The following is a 25,571-nucleotide window of genomic DNA, read 5'->3' as shown; positions in this document are numbered from 1 at the left end:
GGACTCACAGCTCCATCAGCTCTTAAGGCTGCAAACGGCAGCTAAACATCTTGCTACCAATCTCTGCACCATCCTCTTATCCTTTTACTAGGACCCCCTCTAATAACATCATTCACTTGGGTTTTACCTGGACCTCATTCCCAGCCCAACTTTTCCTGCAGTTTCATACAGAAATAACAATTGGCCATCTCTCCTGTGATGGCCCGAAGACCACAATTTCAAAACTACTCTTAATTATTGCCCCAACTTCATGCTGTGGTCTCTCCACTCCCCCAACGGCACCATCCTTGGTGCTCAAGCCAGAAAATTGAGCATCCTGCTGACTTTCCCTACCTATCTTGGCCCCATATTGTCAGCTTTATCATTTCACCTTCTTCCTGTCTCCAGAATTTGCCACTATCTTAGTTCTGGCCATCATTTCTAGTTTATTTGGCAGAAACAGACTTAAGTATAGGTCGCCACTACCTGTTCTAAACAAAAATTTCATCTTCTTACTCACTGACTTAAGAATCCTCCATATTAACTCATTTGCTAGACTCAATAATCACTGGAGGGGGACAATCACCTACTGGGTCCCCTAAACACACAGGTGACCAATACCCTTCCTTTACTAACTAACTTTATGACTGCTGACTAATAATCATAGCTGATACTTAGCTGATGTGCCAGGCACTGGACTAAATGCTTTGCTAATACACTCTCTGAATGAATCCTCACAACCATTTCACGAGTAGGTATCATTTACCACAACTGTGGAAACTGCAACCCAAAGACAAAGCATTTGGTTGAAGTGAACTGGACCATATGCAATGGACGTAAGCTATGGAGCCAGCAATCTAATTCCTGAGTCCAACTTCTTAACTGCAAGGCCTTCGCCGGGCAGAACTCATGTGACTCTCCCGGGGCAGGCCCTCGGGTCTAGAACGGATTCTGGTAGGTTCCATATGGAGCCCTCGTTGTCCAAGAACCCAGCAGGCGGCCAGTGAGCACGGTGCCTGGGGCGGGGATGGAGGGGCAGTCATGGGAAGAGGAGAGAGTCCGCGACGTCCTCATGGGTGAGGAACGCAGGGACTTTGCCGGTATGCGGGCTCCGTGCCTCCCCGCCGGCGTCAGCTCAGCGGACCTGGCCACCAAGGAAGAGCGGGGCCCGGAAGGAAGTCGGCGCGCGGCTTCCGGCGCGCGCAGATGACGTCAGGACCGCGCTTCCGCGTCGGGGAGCGGGCGGCGGATCCCGGGAAGTGCACACCCGGGGTCCCGGCGGCGGGGTGGCCCGCGGCCCCACGGCGGGATGCACCGCCGCGGGGTGGGTGCCGGCGCCATCGCCAAGAAGAAGCTAGCTGAGGTGAGGGGGAGAAGGCCGACCCGCAGCCATCTCTGTCGGCGGGAAGCTGGAGTCTCTGGGGCGGAGAGCTCTGCATCCTCCAGCTGCCTCCCATCCATCTGACCGGGCTTCTGGGGTCCCCGGTTCTCTGGCTTCCGGTAGATTGGAATGTCAGCACCCCCAAATCGACCAACCCTTTCCCCCACTTCCCCAAATTTTACTATAGGCATTCGTCCATTCTACTTCCTCATCCCTCTTCCTAAAAAAAACAGTTAAGAGAGACCTTCTTTTCAGCCGAGGCAGTCTGAGTGGGTGCCCCCAGCGCCCCCTCTCTCAACTGATGCCAGTCTCTTTGTCTGACAGGCCAAGTACAAGGAGCGAGGGACTGTCCTGGCTGAGGACCAGCTGGCCCAGGTGAGTCGCTTGGAAGGCTCTGGGTAGGAAGGGAGACCTCCCAAGGCTGGACAGGACACATCTGGTTTAAACTAGATTGTTTGGGTTGAGTTAAAAATAGGATATTTGGCAAGTCCTGATTTCTGAGCTCCTCAGATCTGTTAGGTGGCTTGCTAAGAATAATGATAGTTGACATCTTTGAGTGATGACGTGCTCACAGCCTCCCAGGCATGTGTTCGTTTTCTTTACATAGACTGCCTTGTTCGTTCATCCTGACAATCCTGCCAGGAAGGAGCATTGTTCTTCCGAGTGTGAAATGGAGGACCCTGTAGTATTTCGTAATTTATCCAAGGTTACATGGGTAGTAAGTAGTCATGCTGTTTGACTTCACGGTCTTTTGGAGTTTTTACTTTAAATTCCTAAGACTTTAAATTCCTAAGAATAGGGATTCTTTATCTTTTTGGTGGATCGGGGGTTGAGCTTCAACCTATGAACCAGGAGGTCACGGTTTGATTCCCGGTCCAGGCATATGCCCAGGTTTTGGGCTTAGTTCTTCTTCTCAGAAATCAATAACCATATGTTAAAAAAAAACCTTAAATTCCTAAGAATAACATGAAAATATTGCCTACTCTATGGCAAACAACACCACGAAAATCATGTCTAGGTACATACCAGAAGTGTGTACGAGTGATGGATGTGCTCCTGCAGTTTCCTTTTCTAATTACCAGTACTTCCCTTTTCTGTGCTGGCCCTGAGTTTACTCAGTTATTGTAACTGGTGAAGAAGAGAAGAAAGCTGTTAAGCAGAGAAATCGGCCCTTGAACTGAGTAAAGATAGTAGGCACAGGCTATGCTTTTCAAAAGCTCTCACTGGGAGATGGCATGCAGGAAACAACCGGAAATGATGACTAAATAGTGTGTAAGTTTCTCATGTGCATCAAGTGAAGAGAGATTGGGCCAGACAGAACTCTTGGTGGGGTAGAAGAGAGGCTTTGTGAGAAGGAGTAATACAAACAAGACGTCCAAAACCCCCCAAATGTTTGTATTTAACTTTGGAATGTAATCTGGAAGAGCCACAGCCCTCAGTCAGGATTCTTTATCTGGAATTGATCCCCAAGGAGGTCCATGACTCAGATTAGAAAAACACTGCAACTGCAACACCTAATTCATACCAGGTTTCCTTTCTCCTATCCAGCCTTGCTTTCAGTGGTGAAGATTTCCCGTCACATGCATGCTGCAGTCCCTCATTTTGAAGACAAAATGAATCATTAGATTCATCTTCAATTTAATAACAATTTTCCTAGGGGGGGAAAGTACCACATTAGATATGCACATTGATTGTTAGATGCATCTTGACTTTAGAACAGGAAAAAAAATGTATATTTTAGAAATAAGGAAACATTACTGCATCTCATTTCTACGGATAACAGGACTGTGAGGGAGAGGCAGGGATCAAAAGAAAGGGAACAGAAAACAGCATAATGGCAGGCCTGAGGACGTAGCTTACTTCAGTGTTGGCACTGCTTTGCACTGGGCCAGGACCTATTTTTGACATCTGATTTTCTTTTTCTTTTTTAATATATTTTATTGATGTTTTACAGAGAGGAAGGGGGAGAGATAGAGAGCTAGAAATGTCGATGAGAGAGAAACATCGACCAGCTGCCTCCTGCACACCCCCCGCCAGGGATGTGCCCTCAACCTACGTACATGCCCCTGACCGGAATCAAACCTGGGACCTTTCAGTCCGCAGACCGACACTCTATCACTGAGCCAAACCGGTTTCGGCTGACATCTGATTTTCACCTAGGGGTGCTAACCTTATCCTCCCCCTTGTCCATCTTACAGATGTCAAAGCAATTGGACATGTTCAAGACCAACCTGGAAGAATTTGCCAGCAAACACAAGCAAGAAATCCGGAAGAATCCTGAGTTCCGGGTGCAGTTCCAGGATATGTGTGCCACCATTGGGGTGGATCCTCTGGCCTGTAAGGAGCTGTCTGTAGGAGTCTGTGTTCTCCTAGGATTCCCAAGGGACAGAAGATACCTAGTTGTTATCACTGCTGGTACAGGGGCATCTTCTAGAGGGGACTGCAGGGAGATGGAGTGTTGTCTTCCAGTTTGATGGGGAAGATGGAGAGGCTGGAATGCAGGTTGAGGAGCCAGTGTTCTTTTTTTGAATGATCTACAGTGGAAATTTTTATGGCTATTTTTTCCCTTTATTACAAAATATTTAGTTTTAATGAAAATAATGTTTGGTCATACAATCAACAAAGGAGAAAAAAGAAAAGGAGAAATTAGAAGTCTTCTCAGTCCTATATTTTCAGAGATAAAGTACTGTTAAGGTACATCTTTCTAGACACCTTCACGTTTATAAACTTCACATATATGGGATTAATGCTCTAAGTACAACTGTTATCTGCATTTTCACTCAAAATACTGTCTTCAATAGACTTTTTAAAATATATTTTATTGATTTTTCAGAGAGGAAGGGAGAGAGATAGAGAGCTAGAAACGTCTATGAGAGAGAAACATCAACCAGCTGCCTCCTGCACACCCCCCACCGGGGATGTGCTCGCAACCAATGTACATGCCCTTGACCGGAATTGAACCTGGGACCTTTCAGTCCGCAGACCAACGCTCTACCACTGAGCCAAACCGGCTTCGGCTGTCTTCAATAGATTTTTGAATGCTAGGTCTGTGTATTTCTCTGAGCCTTGTCTAGACCATATGTCCCATTGTGTTTCACTGCATACTTTGGGAAAGGAAAATTCATTTTTTATGGTATCTTGAGCCAGAATCAGCAGCCAAATAGAAATGCCTTTTAGATTGCCTACCCTTTACAACTGTCTGAGCCTGTTTCAGGAGTCAGATTGTGCGAGGATCCTACATAACACTGGAGCAGAAGGACTTAAGGCTGCAGGGAAGACTTCCCATAGGGTAGCTTTGAAAGAAAAAATGTAACTAATGGATACGTGGCTTTTGTCTTTCTTTTAGCTGGAAAAGGATTTTGGTCTGAGATGCTCGGTGTGGGAGACTTCTATTATGAACTGGGCGTCCAGATTATTGAAGTGTGCCTGGCCCTGAAGCACCGCAATGGAGGTGAGGGTGGGGAGGTTCTGAGGACTGGGCTTCTGATTTCTGAGAGAGAATGAACCTTGAAAAAGAACCTTTCCCATCCTGCCATCTCCAGGCCAATAAGGTCTTGAGAAGCATCTTAGCCGCTTCATGGAAGGCAAATGGAATTACCTGAAGGATTGTCTCTATTCTTCAAAGATCTTTGGCTAGGAAGGTCTAGCCCCTAGTCATCGCAGAAAATAGCAGGGAGGTAGGAAGTAGGGCATGATAATGCCAACTAAGCGTCTGTGTTCTCTAAAATGGGACTTTAGCCCTGGCTTAAGTTGGCCGAGCATCATCCCTGCACCAGGTCACTGGTTCGATTCCCAGTCAAGGCACAGGCCCTGGTTGCAGGCTCTATCTTCGTAGGGAGTATTCAGGAGTCAGCTGATCATTAAATGGTCTGTGTTGAAGTTAAAGAGAAAACCTAAAAAACTGGTTATAAATCATTGGTTATAAAAAGACAGCATTGATGAGAAGATAGCATTTATAGTTTTTCAAAGATGCTGCTGCCTTTGTTTGTTTTATTAGCTCTAAAGGTAACCCTTCCCCTGCTTTCTGTCTCCCCTTTCCAATAGGTCTGATAACTCTGGAGGAACTGCATCAACAGGTGCTAAAAGGAAGGGGCAAATTCGCCCAGGATGTCAGCCAGTAGGTCTTAACTTCCAACCTCTTGGAGCATAGAAAGGTCTTTAAAAAGCAGATGGATATCTTTCCTCCTTACTGTCCTATGTCTAGAATAGTTTAGGAATTATTTTACTCCTCATTATGATCAGAAAACTCAAAATATAGAGATAAAAAACACACAAAACCATTATTTCTCAACTGAGAGATACAACTGTTAAACATTGGATATATTTTCTTCTAAGTTTTTTCCTATGCATACATATGTATATTTTTATATTTTATTTTTTAAAAAATATATTTTATTGATTTTTTACAGAGAAAGGGAGAGAGCTAGAGAGCGAGAAACATCGATGAGAGAGAAACATCGACCAGCTGCCTCCTGCATACTCCTACTGGGGATGTGCCCGCAACCAATGTACATGCCCTTGACTGGAATCGAACCCGGGACCTTTCAGTCCGCAGACCGACGCTCTACCACTGCGTCAAACCGGTTTTGGCCATATGTATATTTTTAAACATTCTTGGGTCTTTATATACTCTTGAGATTGAGATCAGGTAGAGTGGCAGGCACCAAGAGAGGCTTGGGAAAGGGGATTGGGCTGGAAGATGGGGTATAAATTGTTCTGGTCACCCAGCCTCTGGTGTGACTCCAGTTTGAGAAAAGGTAGAAAAGGTTGTTAGCATGTTGGCTGAATATGTGGGCTACACATTGCTGTGCAGGTTTTCTTTTTCTCTAATTTGAGTTGGTTTGTTGAGTGGGGAGCCTGACCATCTTTAGATGCAGTTTGGTGTCCTTGAATCCTCTTTTTAGTGAAGTAGTTAAATGTACAGCCTTTGGAGTCTTCTTTCAAGGTGCTCTGCCCTGGGCAGAGGAGAAATTGCACTGTTGCTGGGTTTGCTCTGCAAACGGTCTTTCAGCAGCTCTTCCTCACCTTAGAGATGACCTGATCAGAGCCATCAAGAAACTAAAGGCACTTGGCACTGGCTTCGGCATCATCCCCGTCAGCGGCACTTACCTCATTCAGTCTGTGCCAGCTGAGCTCAACATGGATCACACCGTGGTGCTGCAGCTGGCAGAGGTACTGATGTGTACATGTGCGTGTGCATGTGTGTATGTGGGGGGGAGTAAGGAGGGAATTCTGGAGCATCTTTGATCTCAATCACTCAGTCTTTTTGCTGAAACTGTCTAATGGAGGTACTACTCAGACCTGTGCTTGTTGAGCAGACATTTATTGAGCAGCTACTGTGCAGCGCACTGGGCTAGGCTGTGGCCATATGAAAATGGGTACTACATAGTTCCTGCTCTCAGGGAGCTCACAGTCTAGTAGACAGACATGCAAATAACTAACTGTATTTCCTTGGGTTAGACAGATTCTTGGATGTCTTAAAACTATCCACTGGATTCTTGAAAACAAATTTTTAAATCTTGTTTGCCATCCAGTTCCTCCTCATGCTTTAAGCATAGGCCATCCTCCCCCAAATGGTTATCATGTATTAAAGGAAGACATGTTCAGTCTTCTTAATTCTGCAATGTAGAACAAACCTAATAAGGGAGGGGCTTTTCTTGATTGGAGAATAGGTAGGGTGAGATGGGCAGGGGCTGAATATTTAAATATTTTAGATTATTACTTTTTCCAATCACTTAATCATTCTGAATCTTCCCTTGTCACACTAGAGTTCGCTGAGAAAGTAAAAATTAATGTTTTAGTGCCAGGGACTCTACTTTTTAAGACTGAGTCATTCAACCTACCTGTCACCCCTCCCTTCCTCTTCCTCCCTCTGCTGGGACCTCTAAACATTGTTTTTCTATGCTCTTAGGCTTTCTGTGTCCACAGTTCCTCCTTCTGTCAGGATAAATCAGTTGTCCCTGGCAAAGGCTGGGTTCTAAAAATTCCCATTCCTCCTTCCTTCAGAAAAATGGTTACGTGACTGTCAGCGATATCAAAGCCAGTCTTAGATGGGAGACAGAGCGAGCTCGGCAGGTGCTGGTAGGTGACTTTCGGAATGGCCCAGAAAAGGTGGGCCCCAGATGGGAGGAAGTGGGTGGTCAGGAACCACAGACAGGAGGTGCAGCCTTCATCTGCTGGCCTCTTGCCTTGAAGCTATTGCTGCCACACGGAAAGTAACCCTGGCATTTCACTGAAGATGGCACTGAAAGGTAGAACACATAAAGGCGGCTTCTAACCTCGACACGTGTAAAACCGGCTGCCACTAATGCTGGAGGATCAACACCTGCCCTGTGCTGACCGGTAGAACTTGGTCAGATGGTTAATATAGTTTATACTGAAGTAACCGTTCAGAGTGAAATTACTAACACTTATGATAATTACATACCTAAGTTATGTACTATTGCATATATATCTATAATTATATACTGTTGCATATAGTTATAGTTTTATATATACAAATTTCATGGTATAATACTAATGAAAGATTGATGTGGTGAAACAGGAAGTAGCATGGAAATGTAGGCTTTTAATACCTTCTTTCTTATCCAATTAACCTGTTGACACAACTTCATCTGTAATGTTAACATAGACATCTGTAAAGATAACATACACATCTGTTTAATATTGGGCAGAGCAAACTAATCTCCAGCCTATTTCCAGCTGTAGGAATTGGGTCCATTGTAAATACTAATAATGACCTTGCATGACGTTCTCCAAAAAGGTTTACCCACATTACACAGTAAATTAACTGGAAGATAGTGATTTCCATTTTGCTTCAGGGAATGGAGTCTGTGATTAGCTCAAGGCCATATGCAAATACTTCTGTAGTTTGTGCCTTTTTTTAGAGCAGCACAGGTTGACTTGGCATTTCTCACACCTCAAAGGTTCAGGCCAAACATCAATACAGTTTGGTTGGGTAAATGTGTGAAGGCACTTGTGTAGGCTTAATTTGAAAACCCCATTAAAGCCAGAATAAAACGGGATTCTCTACCTTTGTTTGTGGGAACTCCCCTTTCTCAAAGGATTCTTCCTTTTCCCTCCAGGAACACCTGCTGAAGGAAGGGCTGGCCTGGCTGGACCTGCAGGCCCCAGGGGAGGCCCACTACTGGCTGCCTGGTCTCTTCACTGACCTCTACTCCCAGGAGATTACAGCTGAGGAGGCCAGAGAAGCCCTCCCCTGACGCTGGGAGCGCGGAAGGGGGCTCAGCAGCAGGCAGGGAGAAGAGGGAGGATCTGTGGGTAAATAAAACCTGGACAACTTTGTTAAAAAAAGAAAAAAAAAAGAAAAAAAAATACCACACACACAGAGAAATATGTTCCAAGTTTTTTTTTTTTTCTTCCCCCAATATTCTTCACTCATTATTTTATTTTTTAAAGTGCCTTCACATTGCATCTTTATTGGAGAAAACCTCATTTATCCAGGAAGGATAACCTGAGTAACAGAACAGCGAGCACGTAAGATGACTTGCACAGGTCACTGACAAGTCCATGTAGAGCTGGGCCTAGAATGAAGGCCATCCGTCTCCCGGCTTAGACAGTCTAGTCTCTGTAGCCCTGAGACATGAATTACAGCCTCTGTTAGTTCAAACTTACTCCTTATAAAATGTTTTTGTGTGTTTTTTTTTGTTTTTTAATCTCAAATGAGATCCTAACGTACTAGTAAATTATTCACTCTTCCAGCATCCTCTTAATGAGTGTGAAGGAAAGAGAGGTTAATGTTAAATGGTGGTTATAGGGAAGAAAACAATGGGACTTAAGGGGAACTGACTAATAGTGAATGTAATGTTTCTCAAATTCCCTACTAGCTTTTCCTCCGGGACTGATCACTAGGTTCTTACAGCCTTAGTTGTGGGAAAGGAAGTAATTTACTGAATCCCTACCCTGTGACCATTTCTATATACACCTCACTACCACCTTCCAAAAAAAATAGGTATCCTTAACTTTGCAGGTAAGAAATGTCATTTGCCAGGGACCACCAGTTTAAGAAGCAAAGCTAAAAGTAGAGTCGGGCCCACTAACCTGGGCCCTCACTGCAGGACATCCCCCACAAATGGTCTGAACAGGAAAAGCCTCTGCACCAGAAAAGCAGGGGTGGCGATGAGCAAGGCCAGTCAGTTGTTTTCAGTCTGAATGCTAAACTCCTAAGGTTGGCTTAGCACAGAAAACCACCCGATGGATTATCCACACTACGAGCCCCTTCCCTTAGGAGGGGACACAGCCCAAGTCCATCTTTACAGCGCTCTGTTCCTGTAGGACACGCTCACCTCCCAGTTTCTGAGCAGGTATATCTGGAAGCAACAGATTCCAATGGCTTCCTCTCCTTTACTGCCAGAGCTACAGCCTTGAAAAAAGACCCTATTTCTGGTTGATGGAAGTTTGACCAGCAGTCCTGCTCCCATCCACACCAAGTAACTTGTTTTAGCTTCCAGACAATTCGCTGAACACTTCCTTCCTGACCTAGGTGAGATGTGTGGTGGTCCATATCCCATCCTTCCTTGACACAAGCCCTCCCACACCCATAGGCGCTTCCTCCTTCTGCCAAACACTTTATTGCACCAAAAAGAAAAAAAAAACTTCATTTATGTACAGTCAGATATAAAGACATCTCTTTGACTCCTGTGCATATATTTCCTCAACTCAAGATTAGGGAGTAAAAGTCGGGCCAGTATGCCAGACATGCTCTGCCCATGACAGGGCCAAGGAGAAGATTGTCACTTGAAAGTGGGAACACTTACATGGATGACAGACAACACTGGACCGACAGACCAAGGGCATTCCTCTAAGCCCTGTACCAGCTCTGGAAATGGAAGAGGGAAATTGGAAGCAGGGTGCCTTTTGAGTCTCCTTACAGAAAGACTACCCTTTAGATATCAAAGATAAACTTCTGTTCTCCAAACCCACTTCCTGTCCAGTTTCTTTGCTTCTTGTCCTCCCAAGTAGGACATTCTCCTTTGTGCCCAACCCCCTTCCCAACTCACTTGGGGCAGTCCCGATTCACAAGGCAGAGGCCTCCATAGCAGCTGGAAGAGCAGATACAATATCCTCTCTTACATGTGGCTGGATACTGATTGGGGCCGTGTCAGGCGGGTCACCAATAACCCACTGGGAGCCATAACAGTAAGAATCTGGAAAGCATGAGGATAACTCCTCAAAAATGGGAAATATGGACTCCTTCGATGCCCAGTATCAGGGCACCTAAAGCACATTTTTCTGAGCCAACCAGCTAAAGGATCACTGCAGCTAAATACAGATAAGCACACAGCCAGGCAAACACCCATCAGAGCCAGTGACAAACAGCAGCTGGGAGGAAGGGACAAAGGGAGAGAAGGGCAGGAGTTTCCAGAGTCCACCCCCAATCTCTGCCATTGGCTACCCTTACTCCCCACTAGTCCCTGGGCCTGGACGTGAGGAAGGGGGACTATGGGCTGGGTTGGGAGCACACAAGGACAGCCAAACAAAATACAACAGGATCAGCATCAGCCTCCCCCTCATCCCCTCCAGGAGAAACACCCTCATTGTGACTAGTACTGAAAATCTGTGAGACTACTCTATATAGTGGCTCTATCATACATCCAGCAGCTGCCTGAATTGGGAACTTTTTGAATCAATGATTTTTGGGAATAAATAGTCCTTTCAGTTTCCTATGGTACCTGTGCAGGCTTTACCAAAACTTTGGTTCAGTCCCATCACATTTACCTTCTGTCTTACATCTAGAAATGGGAGAGGGGATGGGAGGAGAGAAAGGTGCTCAGGTGCTAAGTAAAACTCACTGATCAGCAGCCTAGATTCCACCACTGTTCCTTCTCTTTGGTCTGTCTAGAACAGTGACTATAAATTAGGGAAAACAGAACTATGCTGGCCCACGGAAAATAATGGGGGGAAAGAGGCAAGGAGGAAAAGGGCATGGGGAAGCCCTGCTTCAAACTGAAGACAGACAGACAACCAACCACCCAGACTGCTTAAGTATCACATACAGCCCCCCACCCCAAGCTCCCTTCCAAATATCCCATAATCGTTTGGGCACACTACCTCTTGGAATTGCAATTTCTGCCTCCCCACTATCCCTAAGGAGCTGGCCCTTCGGAGAGGTGTGTCGGTTGTTTTGTTTTTGCCAGAGGCCCTCGCCCTAGGTGCTCCTGCATAGGTCCCTTGGCCCCTGATATGGGATGAACACAGCCCAGATGCTCGAGAGCCAGGGAAGTCAGATCAGGAACAGCCTCCCCACTCCCACACCCTGGGAGATCCAAGCTTGCTTGGCTCTTGCCATCTTGCAGGATGACGTCACGCTGGAGGGAGATACAGTGCCTCTCCGTCCCTGGGGTGGGGGAAGAACTTGCTGGGACTCTCGAGCGGGGGAAGGGAGAGGGAGTAGGATCTAAACCCTCAAGCTCCCATGCAGGTCTGTCTCTGTCCCAGACGAGCTGCTGTCAGAGTCCATTTCGGCGTTTTCATTATGGAGCCTCTCCAGCACTTTCTGACGGATCAGTCCCAGGCGTATCAAGAGGGACTGGTAGTCAAAGTGGCCCCGCTTCTCTCCAAAAGGGTCCTGCAGGGGAAAGGAGACAAGGGGTTGGAAGATGCAAGTCTGGGGGCTCACCCTCGCGAGAGCAGCTTCAGGCCCATGTGAAACGCATGCTCAACTTCTGAATCACAGGAAGAGAGGAGGGCACAGCACAGACAGTTCTGAACAGCAGACAACACAATCTTTGTTCAGGAATATTATGGCACATGTACTGCCCCAGACAGGTCTGGCTTTGGCCAACATTCAAATGTGTTTGCATTCCTCAGAAACAAGCCAATATACAGAGGCGACACTAAAGGCAAGATAAATGGGGAGAAAAATACAGGACCAGGATTGTAATAAAGTGTATCTGTGTTTCCAATTAACCTCAAAAACTATACAAGGCGGAAATTATCCATCACTGCCTATAGAATAGGTCCTCAAATCACTCTGGTTCAACACTGATGCCTAGGAATGTAACTCTTCTTTTTATCAATTACTAGTGACCTGGTGCATGAAATTTGTGCATGGGACGGTGTGTGTGTGTGTGTGTGTGTGTATGTATGTATGTGGTTATCCTCAGCCCAGCCAGTACCTCTCCAATTGGGGACTTCATGGGGGATGTTCAACTGCTGGCTTAAGCCTGATCCCTAAACCAGCAGTTGGACAGCTGGCTCCTAACTGCTCACCTGCCTGTCTTATCACCCCTAACTGCCCTCTTCCCCTGCTGGCCTGATCTCGCCCCTAACTATTTTCCCCTGCCAGTCTGATCTTGCCCCCAACTGCCCTCCCCTGATGGCCTGATCGCCCCTAACTGCCTCTGCCTCAGCCCCCACCACCACTGCTTTGTCTGGAAAGAAGTCAGGCATCTAGAGGAAGATGGCTGATTGACCCAGTCTAATTAGCATATTACCCTTTTATTAGTATAGATGGTAAACTTGGTTATTTTGCTGCTGTTCCAAGAACTTAACATTAAATGAGGATTTACTGTACTCAAAAAGGGTAATTAGTTTTCTAAGGTCACAGTGAGGTATAGAATTCTGACTTCTAAATAAGCACCTGTACTCTTTCCCAGGGACCAATCACCATATTCCTGTCCAGGTTTCTGGGCACCACTCCAGGGCCAACTAGCCTTGATCCTAGTCCTTGTCATTCTAGATCAAAGATCTCCAAACATCATACAGAAAGGGCTTAACTGTCCTGCAAGTCCAAAAATAAATAGTTGGGATGAAGGATATAAAAAAAGGAATGAAAACAAAACAAAGAATTAAAGGTGCTACATAAGGAATATGGCAGCCTAAAGTAGCATGGCTGAGGCTCAAATAAATGGAGACTCCTTTCCTTGGCAGTCACAAAAGGCAAGGATTTTTACTTCTCACAATCTGTCTTCGTTACCCACATAAACTTCTTCCACACTCTGCCCACATAGTAACCTCATGATCAGGGACAAGGGCCGGAAGTCACCGTCTCTGGGACTACAGCGCACATTTTACACTTACAAAAGTTATATTCCCCCAAAGACTGAAATCCACTTACTCTGGAGCTACCAATTTCTAAATCTTCCTTTTAAAAAAAAATATACTCTTATTGATTTCAGAGGGGAAGAGAGAGGGAGAGATAGAAGCATCAATGATGAGAATCACTGATCTGCTGCCTCCAGCATGCCCCCTACCAGGGGATCAAGCCTGCAACCTGCACCCTTGTCTGGAATCGAACCCAGGACCCTTCAGTCTGCAGGCTCTATCCACTGAGCCACGCCAGCCAGGCCAGATCTTCCTTTTTTCGCCAATGAGTCCATTTCTACCCACTGTCCTTCCCAGGCCCCCTTTCTTGTCCTCATCATGAGTTATTTCTCCTTAATGGACTCAATATTGGAAATGCTGCTGGGTACCAGCAATGAGAATTCCTGATGGGGAACAAACCACAGCACCCATCATCTTCAATATATTTTTTAAAATAAATATTTTTTATTGATTTTAGAGAGACAGGATGGGAGAGGGAGAGAGAAAACATCAATGAGAAAGAAACATTGATCAGCTGCCTCCTGCACACCCATTGGGGATCCATCTGGAAACCTGGGCATGTGCTCTGACTAGGAATCAAGGCTCGATATACTCTTGAGCTGGCCTTACCCTTTGAGATTAAATGTGTCAGGTGGGTGTGCAGTCCTTGAAGGAAGGATAGGGAAACTAACATTTTTAAGTAGCACCTGAGGGAACAAGACATTTACTGCTGCTGCTGCTAGTGCTGGGTGGGAAGTGGGAGGGGGTGGGGCAGGAGAAGAACCCAAGAAGAGCTGGAGAGAACCTTAAGAGGTCTTAGTCATTTATCCAACTCGCCATATTCCTAAGTAACATCACCAGTAAGTGATCCAAAAGACTCAAGAACTAGTCCTTCAATACTATCGGTTCTCACACTCTACCAATCAGGCTGTTTATTTTGAAGCCTATTTGCAATTTGGTTTAATAAGAACGTCTTTAAAAAAAAAAAATTATTATTGATTTCAGAGAATAAGGGAGAGGAAGAGGGAGATAGAAACATCAATGATGAGGAGGATCATTGTTCGACTGCCTCTTGCATAGCCCACATTGGAGATAGAACCTGCATCTAGGGCATGTGCCCTGACTTGGATCGAACTGTCATCTCCTGGTTCATAGGTTGAACCTCAACCATGAGCCCCACTGGCCAGACTAAGAATCTCTTCTTTAAACAAGCCTTAAGTTCTGTATTCTTAAAAATAAATAAATAAAAAAATAAAAAATAAAAAATATATATATATATTTTTTAATTGACTTTAGAAAGGCAGGGAGAGGAAAACAGAGGGAGAGAAACATCAACGATGAGACTCATTAATTGGCTGCCTTCTGCACGCCGCCCCCTCCCCCTCCCCTCTTACTGGGGGTTGAGCCCGAAACCCAAGCTTGTGCCCTTAACCAGAATCAAACCCAGGACCCTTCACTCCACAGGCCGACACTCTATCCACTGAGCCAAACCAGCTGGGGCAAGTTCTATACTCTTATTGGAAGCAGAAGCACATTTCCCCAGTATATGCACAGAATGAATAATTGGTTACCATCTTGTAATAGGAATCTCAACATATAACACTATATACACAATACTTCTCTAAGCCTTCTTTCTCTTAGCACCCCTCTGGACTAGGGATGGAATCCAATAAATGACTCTACCCTTACAATTCTTAAGATTCTGAGAGCTGAGTGTTCTTGATTTGAAAAGACTACTGACCAAGAAGAGTTCTAGGCTAGCATCATTCATATTCTGCTCATGAGTGCCTAGTTTATGCTAGGAAATTCGAACCAACTCCATGTGGCTTTAGGCAAGTCAATCTCCTCTCTGAGTCTCAGCTACTCAACTAAACGAGGTTCTTTTTGGCTCTGAGTTCTATGAGAGGGGTGGATGTCCCTCTAGAGGGGGGATTTTACACAGTCTGCTGGAAGGCCTCTGGAGTCAACAGCAGGCGCCTCATTACCTGCATAGTCTGGCCTTGAAGATGCAGGCGATCTTTGCAGGCCACCTCATAGAAGTCATAATACTCCAGGAAGGACTTCTCCATCACTCCTCTGGAAAACAAGCAGAGAAGCTTAAGTTAGGAACAAGGGGGCAAGGGGTCACCCCTTCCTTATCTAAGCTTAAGGCCAAATTAAACAGCTAGAGTTCCTAAGCTCACGGTTAATTTCTCTAAATCTTAAGGATTATAAAATGAGTAACTGTTAATACCAATCATTCCAATCCCAACTTCAACTTATGTCTTGCTCAATTTCATTTGTTTTCCATAGGCCATCCTTGATTCCAATTCTTAATCAACATTTTCCAAGGAAGTTTGTTTCATTGCTCTTGACTTTATTCTTGTTTTAACATTTAGAAATAAAGTTGAACATTAAGATATATAGGTTTATTATGACGTGCTCTATAACGCTTTTGGCTGTAGGACAGTTATGTCTTTATTTTTTATTTTTATTTTTTTAATATATTTTATTGATTTTTCACAGAGATGAAGAGAGAGGGATAGAAAGTTAGAAACATCGATGAGAGAGAGTCATCGATCAGCTGCCTCTTGCACACCCCCTACTGGGGATGTGCCTGCAACTGAGGTACATGCCCTTGCTCGGAATCGAACCCGGGACCTTTCAGTCCGCAGGCCGACGCTCTATCCACTGAGCCAAACCGGTCCCGGCTCAGTTATGTCTTTAATATGGCCAGATTCTCGAAAATGGAGACTCCCTGAGGACATAAACTATATCTTTCCATCAGGTAGAGGGCCGCCTGGGAAGGCACATGGGCACTTTTCCTTAATTATTGTCAGCTGAACTCAAGGCGTAGGCAGAGCCACGCCCTGGGAACATGTTTTCCCAAGATGGTAGACATGTTCTCAGCTTGGCCTTCATATCAGCCCAGGTGTCGGCAGGGGCAGGACCAGGCATGCTAGGGCCTACTTAAGAATGCAAATAAGTTAGTGATAACTTCCTGGTATTGGGGTATAAAATAAATGCACTGGGAGGGGCCATCGTTGTCTTCTTCCTGTCTCTCCAACAGACAGGATGATGGCCCTCCAAGCTCCCAGCTTAAAATCTGTGTCTGCTCTATTTCTATTATTTCTCAATCCCTGGCCACCTCCACTTAGAACCGGTTCGTTCATCTCTCTTTCTGTGCGGGACGTGGAAAAGGGAGATCCCCGCCATGTCTGGCCCCCGCTGCATCAGGCTCCTGCATCCAAGAGCATAGAATCTCTCTCTCTCAACTCCTCTTGGGGAACCCTCTTGAACCACATGTTTTTAAACCACTTGCTTCTTCTCTGTCTCCCTCTGCTGCCCAACACTGGATTTTGCCTCAAAAGTTATCAAAGGTTCCCCTTTGGAAGCCAATAAACAAAACAAAACAAAACAAGACAAAACACAAAGGAATTAAAAAACCTGATGAACAATAGTAACTGTTGAATATAATAGAATCAGAGGTATGGAAGGGGAGTGGACTGATGATTCTCAGGGAAAAGAGGAGAGGGGGGTGTGGGAAGAGACTGACCATAGACTGCACCTATGGATGAGGACAATGGGGGGTGGGGAAAGGGCAGAGGGTGGGGTGGGAACCTGGCGGAGGGGGGGAAAAATGAGGAACTTTTGTAATAATATGAACAATAAAGGTTTATTAAAAATAAATAAATAAATAAATAAATAAATAAAAAATATTTACTGGAGAAAAAAAAAGTTATCAAAGGTTTGAACCAGCTATTGTAAATCTCCAAAAGAAATACAAGCTCCAAGCTCCTGAGACACATACCGTAAGGGTTCAGGGCAGGGACACCTTCCTTCCATCATGTCACAGACTGCCACTCTGATGGTCTCATGCCGAATACACTCATTGTAATTTTTGCTGTCTCCTGGATGTCTCTCCTGTAATGTGACAGACACCATAGAATCCAAGTACAAAGAGAAAAGCCAATGGGAAGAGACTTCAGAGTTAGTATGGGGCATGTGACCTAAGCAACTGAACAAAGGAATATCTTTTCACTGTATGGCAAACCCATTACAGAGCAGCCAGGCCTTCATTTTTGAGACTGTTTACCTCCTCCCAATGCATACTAATACCCATCTTCTGTTACGACTCATGTGATCTATAAGCATCAAACTAGATCCATCACATTTTCCAAAGCCTGAAGTGAAAGGCCTCCAGGGAAGGACTAGTGAGAAATAACCAGTTATGCATAAATGACGTAGGAGTCTCAGCCCAGAAAGTCTGTAAGATATCAGGATGCTTCCTGGTTAACTCTTTTACATATCTGTATGGATTCTACCATTACTGATTATATGTGAATTTCTCCCCAGTAAATACATCCATGTATTCAACCAACAGCTGATTAAAAACAGTATCTTCACATTCCCAACCATGAATAAAAAATACTGTTTTCAATCCACAGTTGGTTGAATAGATTGATGCAAAGGGCCCATCATAGTCAAAGTTATATGCAAATTTTCTTCCTTTTTTTGAAAAAAAAAAAAAAAAAAAAAATATATATATATATATATATATATATATATTGATTTCAGAGAGGAAGGGAGAGGGAGAGATAGAAATATCAATGATGAGAGAATATAATTAATCAGCCGTCTCCTGCATGCTCCCATAAACCTTGACCGGAATTGAACCCAGGACCCTTAAGTCTGAAGGCCAATACTCCATCCACTGAGCCAAACCAGCAAGGGCTGTACATAATTTTCAACTGTGGATTGTTCAAGGGTCAACTCTAATTTCCTAACTCCCACAGAATGCCTGGCTTGGCAGCAGTAATGACAGAACCCCTCACGAGGACATGAGGAATGGAGGCGTGCAGAAGAACACAGTGGGTAAGACAGCCCCCAAAGCAAGCCCAGAATTAATTTCCAAATGATTCCACTGACTTCCACATGTGGATTAATCCAAGTCAAATGGAAATACCTTGAGTGTTATTGTAACTTACAAGGAAAAAAAAATTCACTAATGAGAAGCACACATGTCAGCTCCTTTTTTTCTCCTAAAGTGACAAGTTGAATACATAGGCTAAGCCAGTTAAAAACAACAATCCCAAAACCCTTGAATAGACCTCTCAGATCTCTTAAAACCCAACATTCCACACCCCAGAGCTGGACCCACCTGGCCTTACCTGCTCAAAGCCAGGCTCATTGTGATAGGGGTTCTCAGTCATCAGGGACTGGATGGAGATAAGTACAGAAGAGATGCTCTGGGCTGGGCTCCAGGCAGGGCCAGTCCATGTACTGCAAAATACATCAGAGGAAATGGAAGAGGGATGAGGCACAGAGAGAGGGCGGAAGACCAGTACACAAGTACCCTGGGGCCTAGCAGCACAACCTTTCTTTCACTATTAATACTCTGGATTTTCCCAACCTCTGTCTCACCCTCTTTCACAGGAAATCAGTCAACTGCCTAATCCTCTTATCAAGTGGGACAAAAGAGGGTTAAAGCTAGCAAGATAACTTTGAAGGGATTTTCTTTGGGTTAGGAAAGAAACAGTAGCTGGGAAAGGTCCTGTTAATCAGAATGAAAGAAATAAGGTGAGAAAAAGCTCCAAAGGGAGTAAAAACATTAGCTTCTGTGGACCTCAGAGAGCTTAACTTACTTACTTATGGGTGTGGTGGAGTTAGGAGAGAAAAGTTGAGCACAGAGGGACAGAGGGGACAAAGCCATGTGGTTAGAGGCCACATGGTGAGATTGATGATCAGGGGTCCAGTTCTCTATCAAGCCCCCAAGGAGTGTCAAATTCTCTGAGGATTACAAATTCTGCCAAGGACATGAAGGCAGAATAGGGGCACTTCTATATTGTGGAGGGCCTGAAAATATATGGCAAACAACCTGAATGGGAGAGAAACACCAAACCACTCCTCCCTTTCATAAATCTGACCAAATAGTCAGTGGAAGAGGGCGGGCTGGACATTAATGGTATTTTTTTAGTAATTGATAAGACGGCACCTGAGCCACAAAACTGCTTCTTCAAGTTAGCTGGTCAGTTCTCCTTCCCCACTGGACTCGAGGAAAGCCCAAGGAAGCGATCTGAAACAGTAACTACGTCAGAGCTCGCCCTCCAGTACCTCTCAGTCTGTTCTCAGCTGCTCCCCCCAAAACTGTCAACTTTGTGCTAGGCTGTCACATATTCAGGGATTCAAGTCAACACGGTACTTTCATTAAATTTCTTTTGTAAGTCAGCCCAGCATTTTTTTCTAGGTAGGGAGGAAAGAAACGAGGCTGATACAAGTGAATATAATCCCGGGAAAGTTCTACTTCAATTCTTTGTGGCAAATTTTCAATTCTTGGGTAGCTTCTTTCCCACCCAACATACTTCTGCCACTTTTACCCACTACCATCTTGCTTCCCCTATTTCTACTGTGAGCCGGTGTTTGCTCAAAATAGTTTTATGTTGGTCTAATGAAAGAGAATTTAATACAAAACACTTTCATGAACAAACTTTATACAGAAGCAATAAATTTCTTTACCACTGTGGGTTACACAGGCCACTATCCTACCTGCAGACAGTTCTATACCCCAGTGAGATAAAGGGCTTTCTTTAAGGACAACCTCCTTTACAGGACTTCCTTACTGTCACAATCATAAAATATCCCCCTAGGTCTGAGAGATTAAAAATATATACGTCATGTCTCCAGTTTGTGTCAGCTACCTTGTCCACACACAACCCTGGAAGTTATTGGACAGGAAGAAAGGAAACTGGGTCACCAGCACGGGTAACTTTCTCAACCTGCACTTGCTCTCTGCCCCGGGGAAATTCAGACCACACTAAAAAGACCGATTCAGAATATATTAGAAGACATTTCCATTCTGAATTTTCAAACCCTTAATGCAATTAAAAGGAATGGATGAGAACTACACGAAGCAAAATCTCAGTTGCACCCAGAAATGAAATGTACTTAAAACTTCTGTGTTTTGTATGTGATGTGATTTCCAACCTCAGGCATTTTTCATTCAGTTGTTAAAATATTATAATTACCACCACCACCAGCACCGCCTCCAAAGCCACTCAACGAAAGACTCAAAAATAAGACACCCACAAGCTTGAATGGCACAGATCTGCAGCCTTTCTCAACCTGTTTGGGAGAGAATTAAGCCCTGATGCCCTACGGAGTGGTTCTCACGCCAGAGAGGGCAGCAGAATCGCCTGGAGGACGGAGAAGACACAGACGCTGGGCCCAGCCCTAGAGTTTCTGATACAGCAAGTCTAGGGCGGCCCCAGAATCTGCAAGGCGACATTCCCAGATGCTGGTGCTGCTCAGGGAGAACCACTTCCCTACGGCATCCACTGTACGGAATGAGTTAACTTCTCTCTTTTGCATCTGGAACAAGGAGAATTGAGGAAAGTCACTCCAATTGTTTTCTGTGTTCTGTAGTTGAGGCGAGAAACTCTGGTTGATAAAGGCTGGCCTAGAGTAATTATTTGCTAACAACCAACTTGGCCACTTAGAAGTCTCCTCTTACCCTAGAATACTCAAGCAGACTTTCCCATTGCGGTAGAAGTTGGGGTTAAACCTCACTGTGTTATTGCCCGTTGTCATCAGTTTGACCCGAGGAGGGTGGATGGGATAGTCGGGCGGACACCGAAACACGAACAGGAAGAAACCCCCTTCATAAGGAGTGTCAAATGGGCCTGTGATCAATGCATGAATCTGCAAAATAAAACCCCATCTCAAAATCGTGAGGTGATGTCCCATCCCAACCCCTCCTGGCTTCCACCTGCTACCCGTGCTGGAAGCAGGACCTTCATCTGGGAGCCACAGTCCATATCCTCTCCATGCAGAATGAACAGCCTGTACGCACTCATATGAATATGTTTGGCCCAGTGGAGTGGCATCTTACTCAGGGGTTACATTCTAAAGGTAGGGCCTAAGGTGAAAAGCCAATCTAGTCAAAATCATCCTGGAGTATCCTTAAAACTCCCTTAGAGCCTGTTTTTTTGCTTGAACTTCTCTGACCAGTGTTAGGTATAGCAAATGGATAGAACACCGATGTGCAAAATATAATGTGCATCTGTAAAGTCTTGTCCTAACGTATTTTAAGAAATATGTATTTTTTTCTGAATGTGTGTTTGGATTTGTCCAAGTTTAACATGCGTATGATGCAACTCCCCCCTCCATCTGTGTGGCACGAAGGGGAGGTGGGATGCATGGAAAAGAGGAAAGGGCCTGGAAGCCACCACACGGGTGCCGGCGTCGGTGCCGGTGCAGAGCTGAGGGGTGTGCTGGAGGCCTAGGTGTCTACTTCCTCTCCAGAGGACCAAACCCACTGGAGAGGGTGTGGCTCAGGGAGCGTCCAGCTGTGTCAAAGGTACTAAGAAAAATATGAAAACCTCATGGTCTACTGAAGAGCCATTAGACCATCCCCAGAGCTTTCCCCAACACTGTAGGTTACTTTTTTTTTTTAATTAAAAAGGAAAAATGCAGTAGCACTTAAAACAGAATTCACTAAATTCTCTTCCTCCAGCCATGATTATTGAACTGTTATGTTTCTTCTACAAAGGTTCTTAGGCATGTGAGTCGACTCAGAATTTGAACAGCAAGAAGGGCCTACAATCCAATGCTTCAGTGTAAGTCCTCATCTCGCTCTGGTGGCACCCTAGGTTATTAGCCCTCAGTCATTGGAATAGCAAGCTCAACTGGTATCAACATGGCATCCATTCTGGGAACCTAGGGACTAGCATATTAATAATGATACTTGACTGAGGACAAGATGTTCCAGGAAAAACATTTTTAACCACAAAAAATTTTGTTAATTGAAAAAGAAATTGAAAAAATTTTGTTAATTGTATTGTTGGTATCATAACAGATACCAACAATACAAAATTTGAATTTCTGCTGTTAAGAAATTTGAAACTCTGACTTTTCATTAAACATGAGATTTAGGAAATCTGATTTCTTCCCAACATCAGTTTAAGTGCAAATTCACTTCTGAGGATAGAACACTCAATGACAGCAAAGCCCGTGTATCTATGCCAGAGAAATCGGACGTTACATACTAGGCTTTTTGTGTTTCGTGTGTGAAGGACCAGAGAAGAAAGGTATTTGGGTGGGAGGGATACTCAAAAGCAACCAGTAGGGGCAGGAGCCTAATGCCTTTTAGCTACAAACACTGTTCACTTGAGCTTGCCCTAGCCCCAACCTTCTCTGCACCTGATTTATAGCAGCTTACTTAAAGGCCAAGAGTGGTGGGGTGGGAGAAGAGTTGGGTAGTGCAATGGTAGGGTGACCACGTAATTTTTACCCAAACTGGAGCACTTCTGAGAATGAGACAGTGCTCTATGAATAGTTAAGCTGGAACAAGAGGTGTAAAAGGATTTTCCAAGCCAAGCAGGACCTACTGGCACCCTAATAAGACACCTGCCCAAGGCTTTGTTCCACCTCCCTGTGTACTCGGGGGGAGGCCATTTACTCTCGTGGGGGCTTGATTCCTTCTGTATGCAATCAGAGACGTGAGATGGGTAATCTTTTAGACTCTTCCAACTTCAGGGCCCCATTTCCCAACAAACCCCGACTCCCAGCAAGTCACATACCTTAGTCATGTCGACAGTATCAGGTACAACGAACATTCCCGGAGGCGGCTCCTTATAAATGGACATGATATCCCTGTATAACACCGAGAGGGGGTGGGGGAGGGAGTGAGGGAGAGAAGAGAAAAAGGGGAATCCCTTAAACAGGACAGCTGTTAGCACCTCAGTGAGGCCAGGGTTCGAGAAAGTGGTGCTTGGTACCATAAATGTTTGCACTGTCTTGTTGGCTGAGAAATCTCAGCTGAGTACTTGTCAGGCAGACAGAGAGCAAATTATTATCAAAGGGGCATTGTTTCCTCAGGGGAAGGATGAGGAGGGGGGGGCGGAATCAGAGATCCCAATGGCATCAGATGTCACCCCGGAAAAGCCACATCCCATTTACTCTCACTTCCTCCCACATGGCAATTCATTCACTCCCACCCCGGGGTTCTCAGGTACTCCGGCTGAATCTTAAATGAAAACTTTTTTTAGTTAACTGGGAAGGCACCATCAACCTCCCTAAAAAATGATTTCCATAAACCACTGTGGACCTTTGTTGGCAAGTGAACTGCCAGGGAGCGCTGATCCTCTTGCCCAGGGGATTGTAACAGGGCTGAAATCGCTTCAGGCTGGGAGGGGACCCTCCGAAACTGCTGAGAACCTCTCATCTGCAGGATGACAAGGAGTGGCTACTACATCCTCTCTCACAAACCGGAACGGATCAGTTGTAAGCAAGGGCCTAACGGGGAAAAGGCTAGGGACTTACAGGATACATAGGGACACGAAAAGGTGCAAGCAGAGAAAGTAAGGACTGGCCGAATTCAAGGCATGTCAGGATTGGAAAACTGTGTCCCGTGTCAAGCCAGGTTCTTTATTATACACAATGTGCTCTTTAATTCCCATTAAAGTCTACTTGGAAAGTGGGGGGAGTTGAACACCTAGTTGGACTGTACTGGGTGCGCGGGGAGAGAAAGTCTGGTCATCGGGAACCAAGTGTCAGGATTAATGGCAGCCGAAAAGCATTGCCCTTTTCTATGCCATAGGTTCCACGCTAAGCATGTTTGCAAAATATTACCTGCCACATGATATGATCAAGATCAGTCACCCAAGAAGCAAGCACAGAGGGGACTTAGAACCTCGTTCCTATGTTTGAGTTGGTACAGCTACTTCAGAAAAGTAAACCAGATAACCCATAGGAAAAAATACAGGGAAGAACCATCCTGACCGGGATATTACATGCCAGAGTGAGACTGGGGGGAGGAGGCCCGAGTTCCTGGAACAGGTGTGAGGGTGGGAGCGGTTCGGGGAAGACGGTGGGGATGTGAGGGAAGTGATCTGGACGCGGGAAGGGACTCTACGGAGGGGGTTTCAGGAAACGGAATAAAAACAAAGGCTGGTCTCGGGTCTGAGGCCAAGAAAGCAATCGATAGTGTGTGTGTGTGTGTGTGTGTGTGTGTGTGTGTGTTTTACAAACGGGGCTCGGGAAGGGACGATCAGGGGACCCGGAAGGGGGGGAACTCCAAGGAGCACCTAGCCAGGATGGGGTGGGGAAGGGGGCGAGGAAGAGGGGCGGGGCGCGGGCGGGAGGGGTGTCACTGAAGCGCGAAGGGGTCGGGTTTCGGGCAGGAGGGATGGGGGAAGGCTCCGGCGAGGAGACGGAGGGCTCGCCGGAGGTGGCCGAGGGGCGGGGTCGGACCTGGGCGCTGGAAGGAAGGAAAGAGGGGTTCGGTGCGCGTGGGGCCAGGAAGAGGGGGCTCGGGTCCCGACGCCCCGGGCCGGCCAGAGGGGGGCCTCCCAGCCGGGCTGCCGGGGGAGGCGCGCGAGCGGTGGGGAGCTGCGGCGGGAGGGATGGGGGCAGGGAAGGTCGAGCCCGGAGCTCGGCGCTGGGGGCGGAAAGCCCCGGCTCACCGCTTGATCCGGAGCAGACACTGCGGCGCGGTTCGCTCGCTGTCCCAATCGGAGCTGAGCGTGGGGTCCCAGTGGCTGAGCAGCGCGGCCCCGTGGGCAGCGGCCGAGGGCGGGAGCCCGGGCAGCGGAGCCAGGCCGCTCCCGGGTCCCCCGGCCCCGCCCGCCGCCGCCGCCGCCGCCCACACATCCGGCAGGAAAGGCGGCCCGAACCCGCCGCCGCCGCCGCTAACGCCGACGACACCGGCGACGCCGCTCGCCCCGGGGCCTGCCGCCCCGGCGCCCGCCGTCGCCGTCGCCGCCTCCTCAGTCGGACTCTCCGCCATCGCTGCTTCGCTTCCGGGACTGCTCGGCAGCACGTCCGCCGACCAGAGCGGCCGCTGCTCCCTCCCGCGCCCGCACCACCGAGAGCCGGGCCAGAGTGTCCCCACCCTCGGCGGCCACAGCCCGGCGGCGCTGGCCCCGCCCACCGCCGCTACCAGCGAGAGGCGCCGGGCCAGAGCGTCCACCGCGGTCCTCCAGGCGTCCACCCCCTCGGTCCTCCACGGCGGGCGGGGGCGGGGCCGGAGGGAGGGCCGGGGCTCTGGGCTGCAGGGGCGCCGCGCTGTGAGGAGCGAGGTCCCGAGGCGTCTGTCTCCCCGGGCGCCTCGGGGCGGCTGACAGCCCAATTCTAACGTTTCTCTCCAATGCTGAGAGGGGAGGAGAGGGAGGGGGGGAGGGAGGGCCAC

The 25,571-nt window shown here is 46.6% G+C and overlaps 2 protein-coding genes across 2 annotated transcripts; one reads left to right on the top strand and one right to left on the bottom strand.

Annotated features, from left to right (window-relative positions):
- The first annotated feature begins 1,178 nt into the window (after positions 1 to 1,178).
- On the top strand, positions 1,179 to 8,994 carry SNF8 (SNF8 subunit of ESCRT-II). The gene is made up of 8 exons (XM_036451440.2): positions 1,179 to 1,342; positions 1,685 to 1,735; positions 3,559 to 3,697; positions 4,707 to 4,811; positions 5,405 to 5,477; positions 6,391 to 6,532; positions 7,367 to 7,441; positions 8,446 to 8,994. The coding sequence occupies exons 1-8, from the start codon at positions 1,289 to 1,291 to the stop codon at positions 8,581 to 8,583; spliced, it is 777 nt and encodes a 258-aa protein (XP_036307333.1). The 5' UTR covers positions 1,179 to 1,288; the 3' UTR covers positions 8,584 to 8,994.
- On the bottom strand, positions 8,715 to 25,291 carry UBE2Z (ubiquitin conjugating enzyme E2 Z). The gene is made up of 7 exons (XM_036451439.2): positions 24,847 to 25,291; positions 22,963 to 23,035; positions 20,895 to 21,082; positions 18,556 to 18,667; positions 17,196 to 17,308; positions 15,391 to 15,481; positions 8,715 to 11,948 (listed from the first exon to the last, which is right to left on the bottom strand). Exons 1-7 carry the CDS (start codon positions 25,167 to 25,169, stop codon positions 11,778 to 11,780), a joined length of 1,071 nt encoding a protein of 356 aa, XP_036307332.1. The 5' UTR covers positions 25,170 to 25,291; the 3' UTR covers positions 8,715 to 11,777.
- Between the last annotated feature and the right edge of the window lie 280 nt (positions 25,292 to 25,571).

Source organism: Pipistrellus kuhlii, unplaced genomic scaffold, assembly GCF_014108245.1.
Source record: "Pipistrellus kuhlii isolate mPipKuh1 unplaced genomic scaffold, mPipKuh1.p scaffold_m20_p_22, whole genome shotgun sequence".
Lineage (NCBI taxonomy): Eukaryota > Metazoa > Chordata > Mammalia > Chiroptera > Vespertilionidae > Pipistrellus > Pipistrellus kuhlii.
Note: the sequence above shows the minus strand (reverse complement) of the source record. Positions and strands in the feature narration are given on the sequence as shown.

Coding starts and splice junctions, on each gene's coding strand:
- UBE2Z (XM_036451439.2), bottom strand. CDS start 25,169: ATGGCGGAGAGTCCGACTGAGGAGGCGGCGACGGCGACGGCGGGCGCC. Junction 21,083..22,962: donor ATACTGTCGACATGACTAAG/GTATGTGACTTG, acceptor TTTATTTTGCAG/ATTCATGCATTGATCACAGG. Junction 11,949..15,390: donor TTCAAGGCCAGACTATGCAG/GTAATGAGGCGC, acceptor TTTCCCCTGCAG/GACCCTTTTGGAGAGAAGCG.
- SNF8 (XM_036451440.2), top strand. CDS start 1,289: ATGCACCGCCGCGGGGTGGGTGCCGGCGCCATCGCCAAGAAGAAGCTA. Junction 1,343..1,684: donor CCAAGAAGAAGCTAGCTGAG/GTGAGGGGGAGA, acceptor TTTGTCTGACAG/GCCAAGTACAAGGAGCGAGG. Junction 3,698..4,706: donor TGGGGTGGATCCTCTGGCCT/GTAAGGAGCTGT, acceptor TCTTTCTTTTAG/CTGGAAAAGGATTTTGGTCT.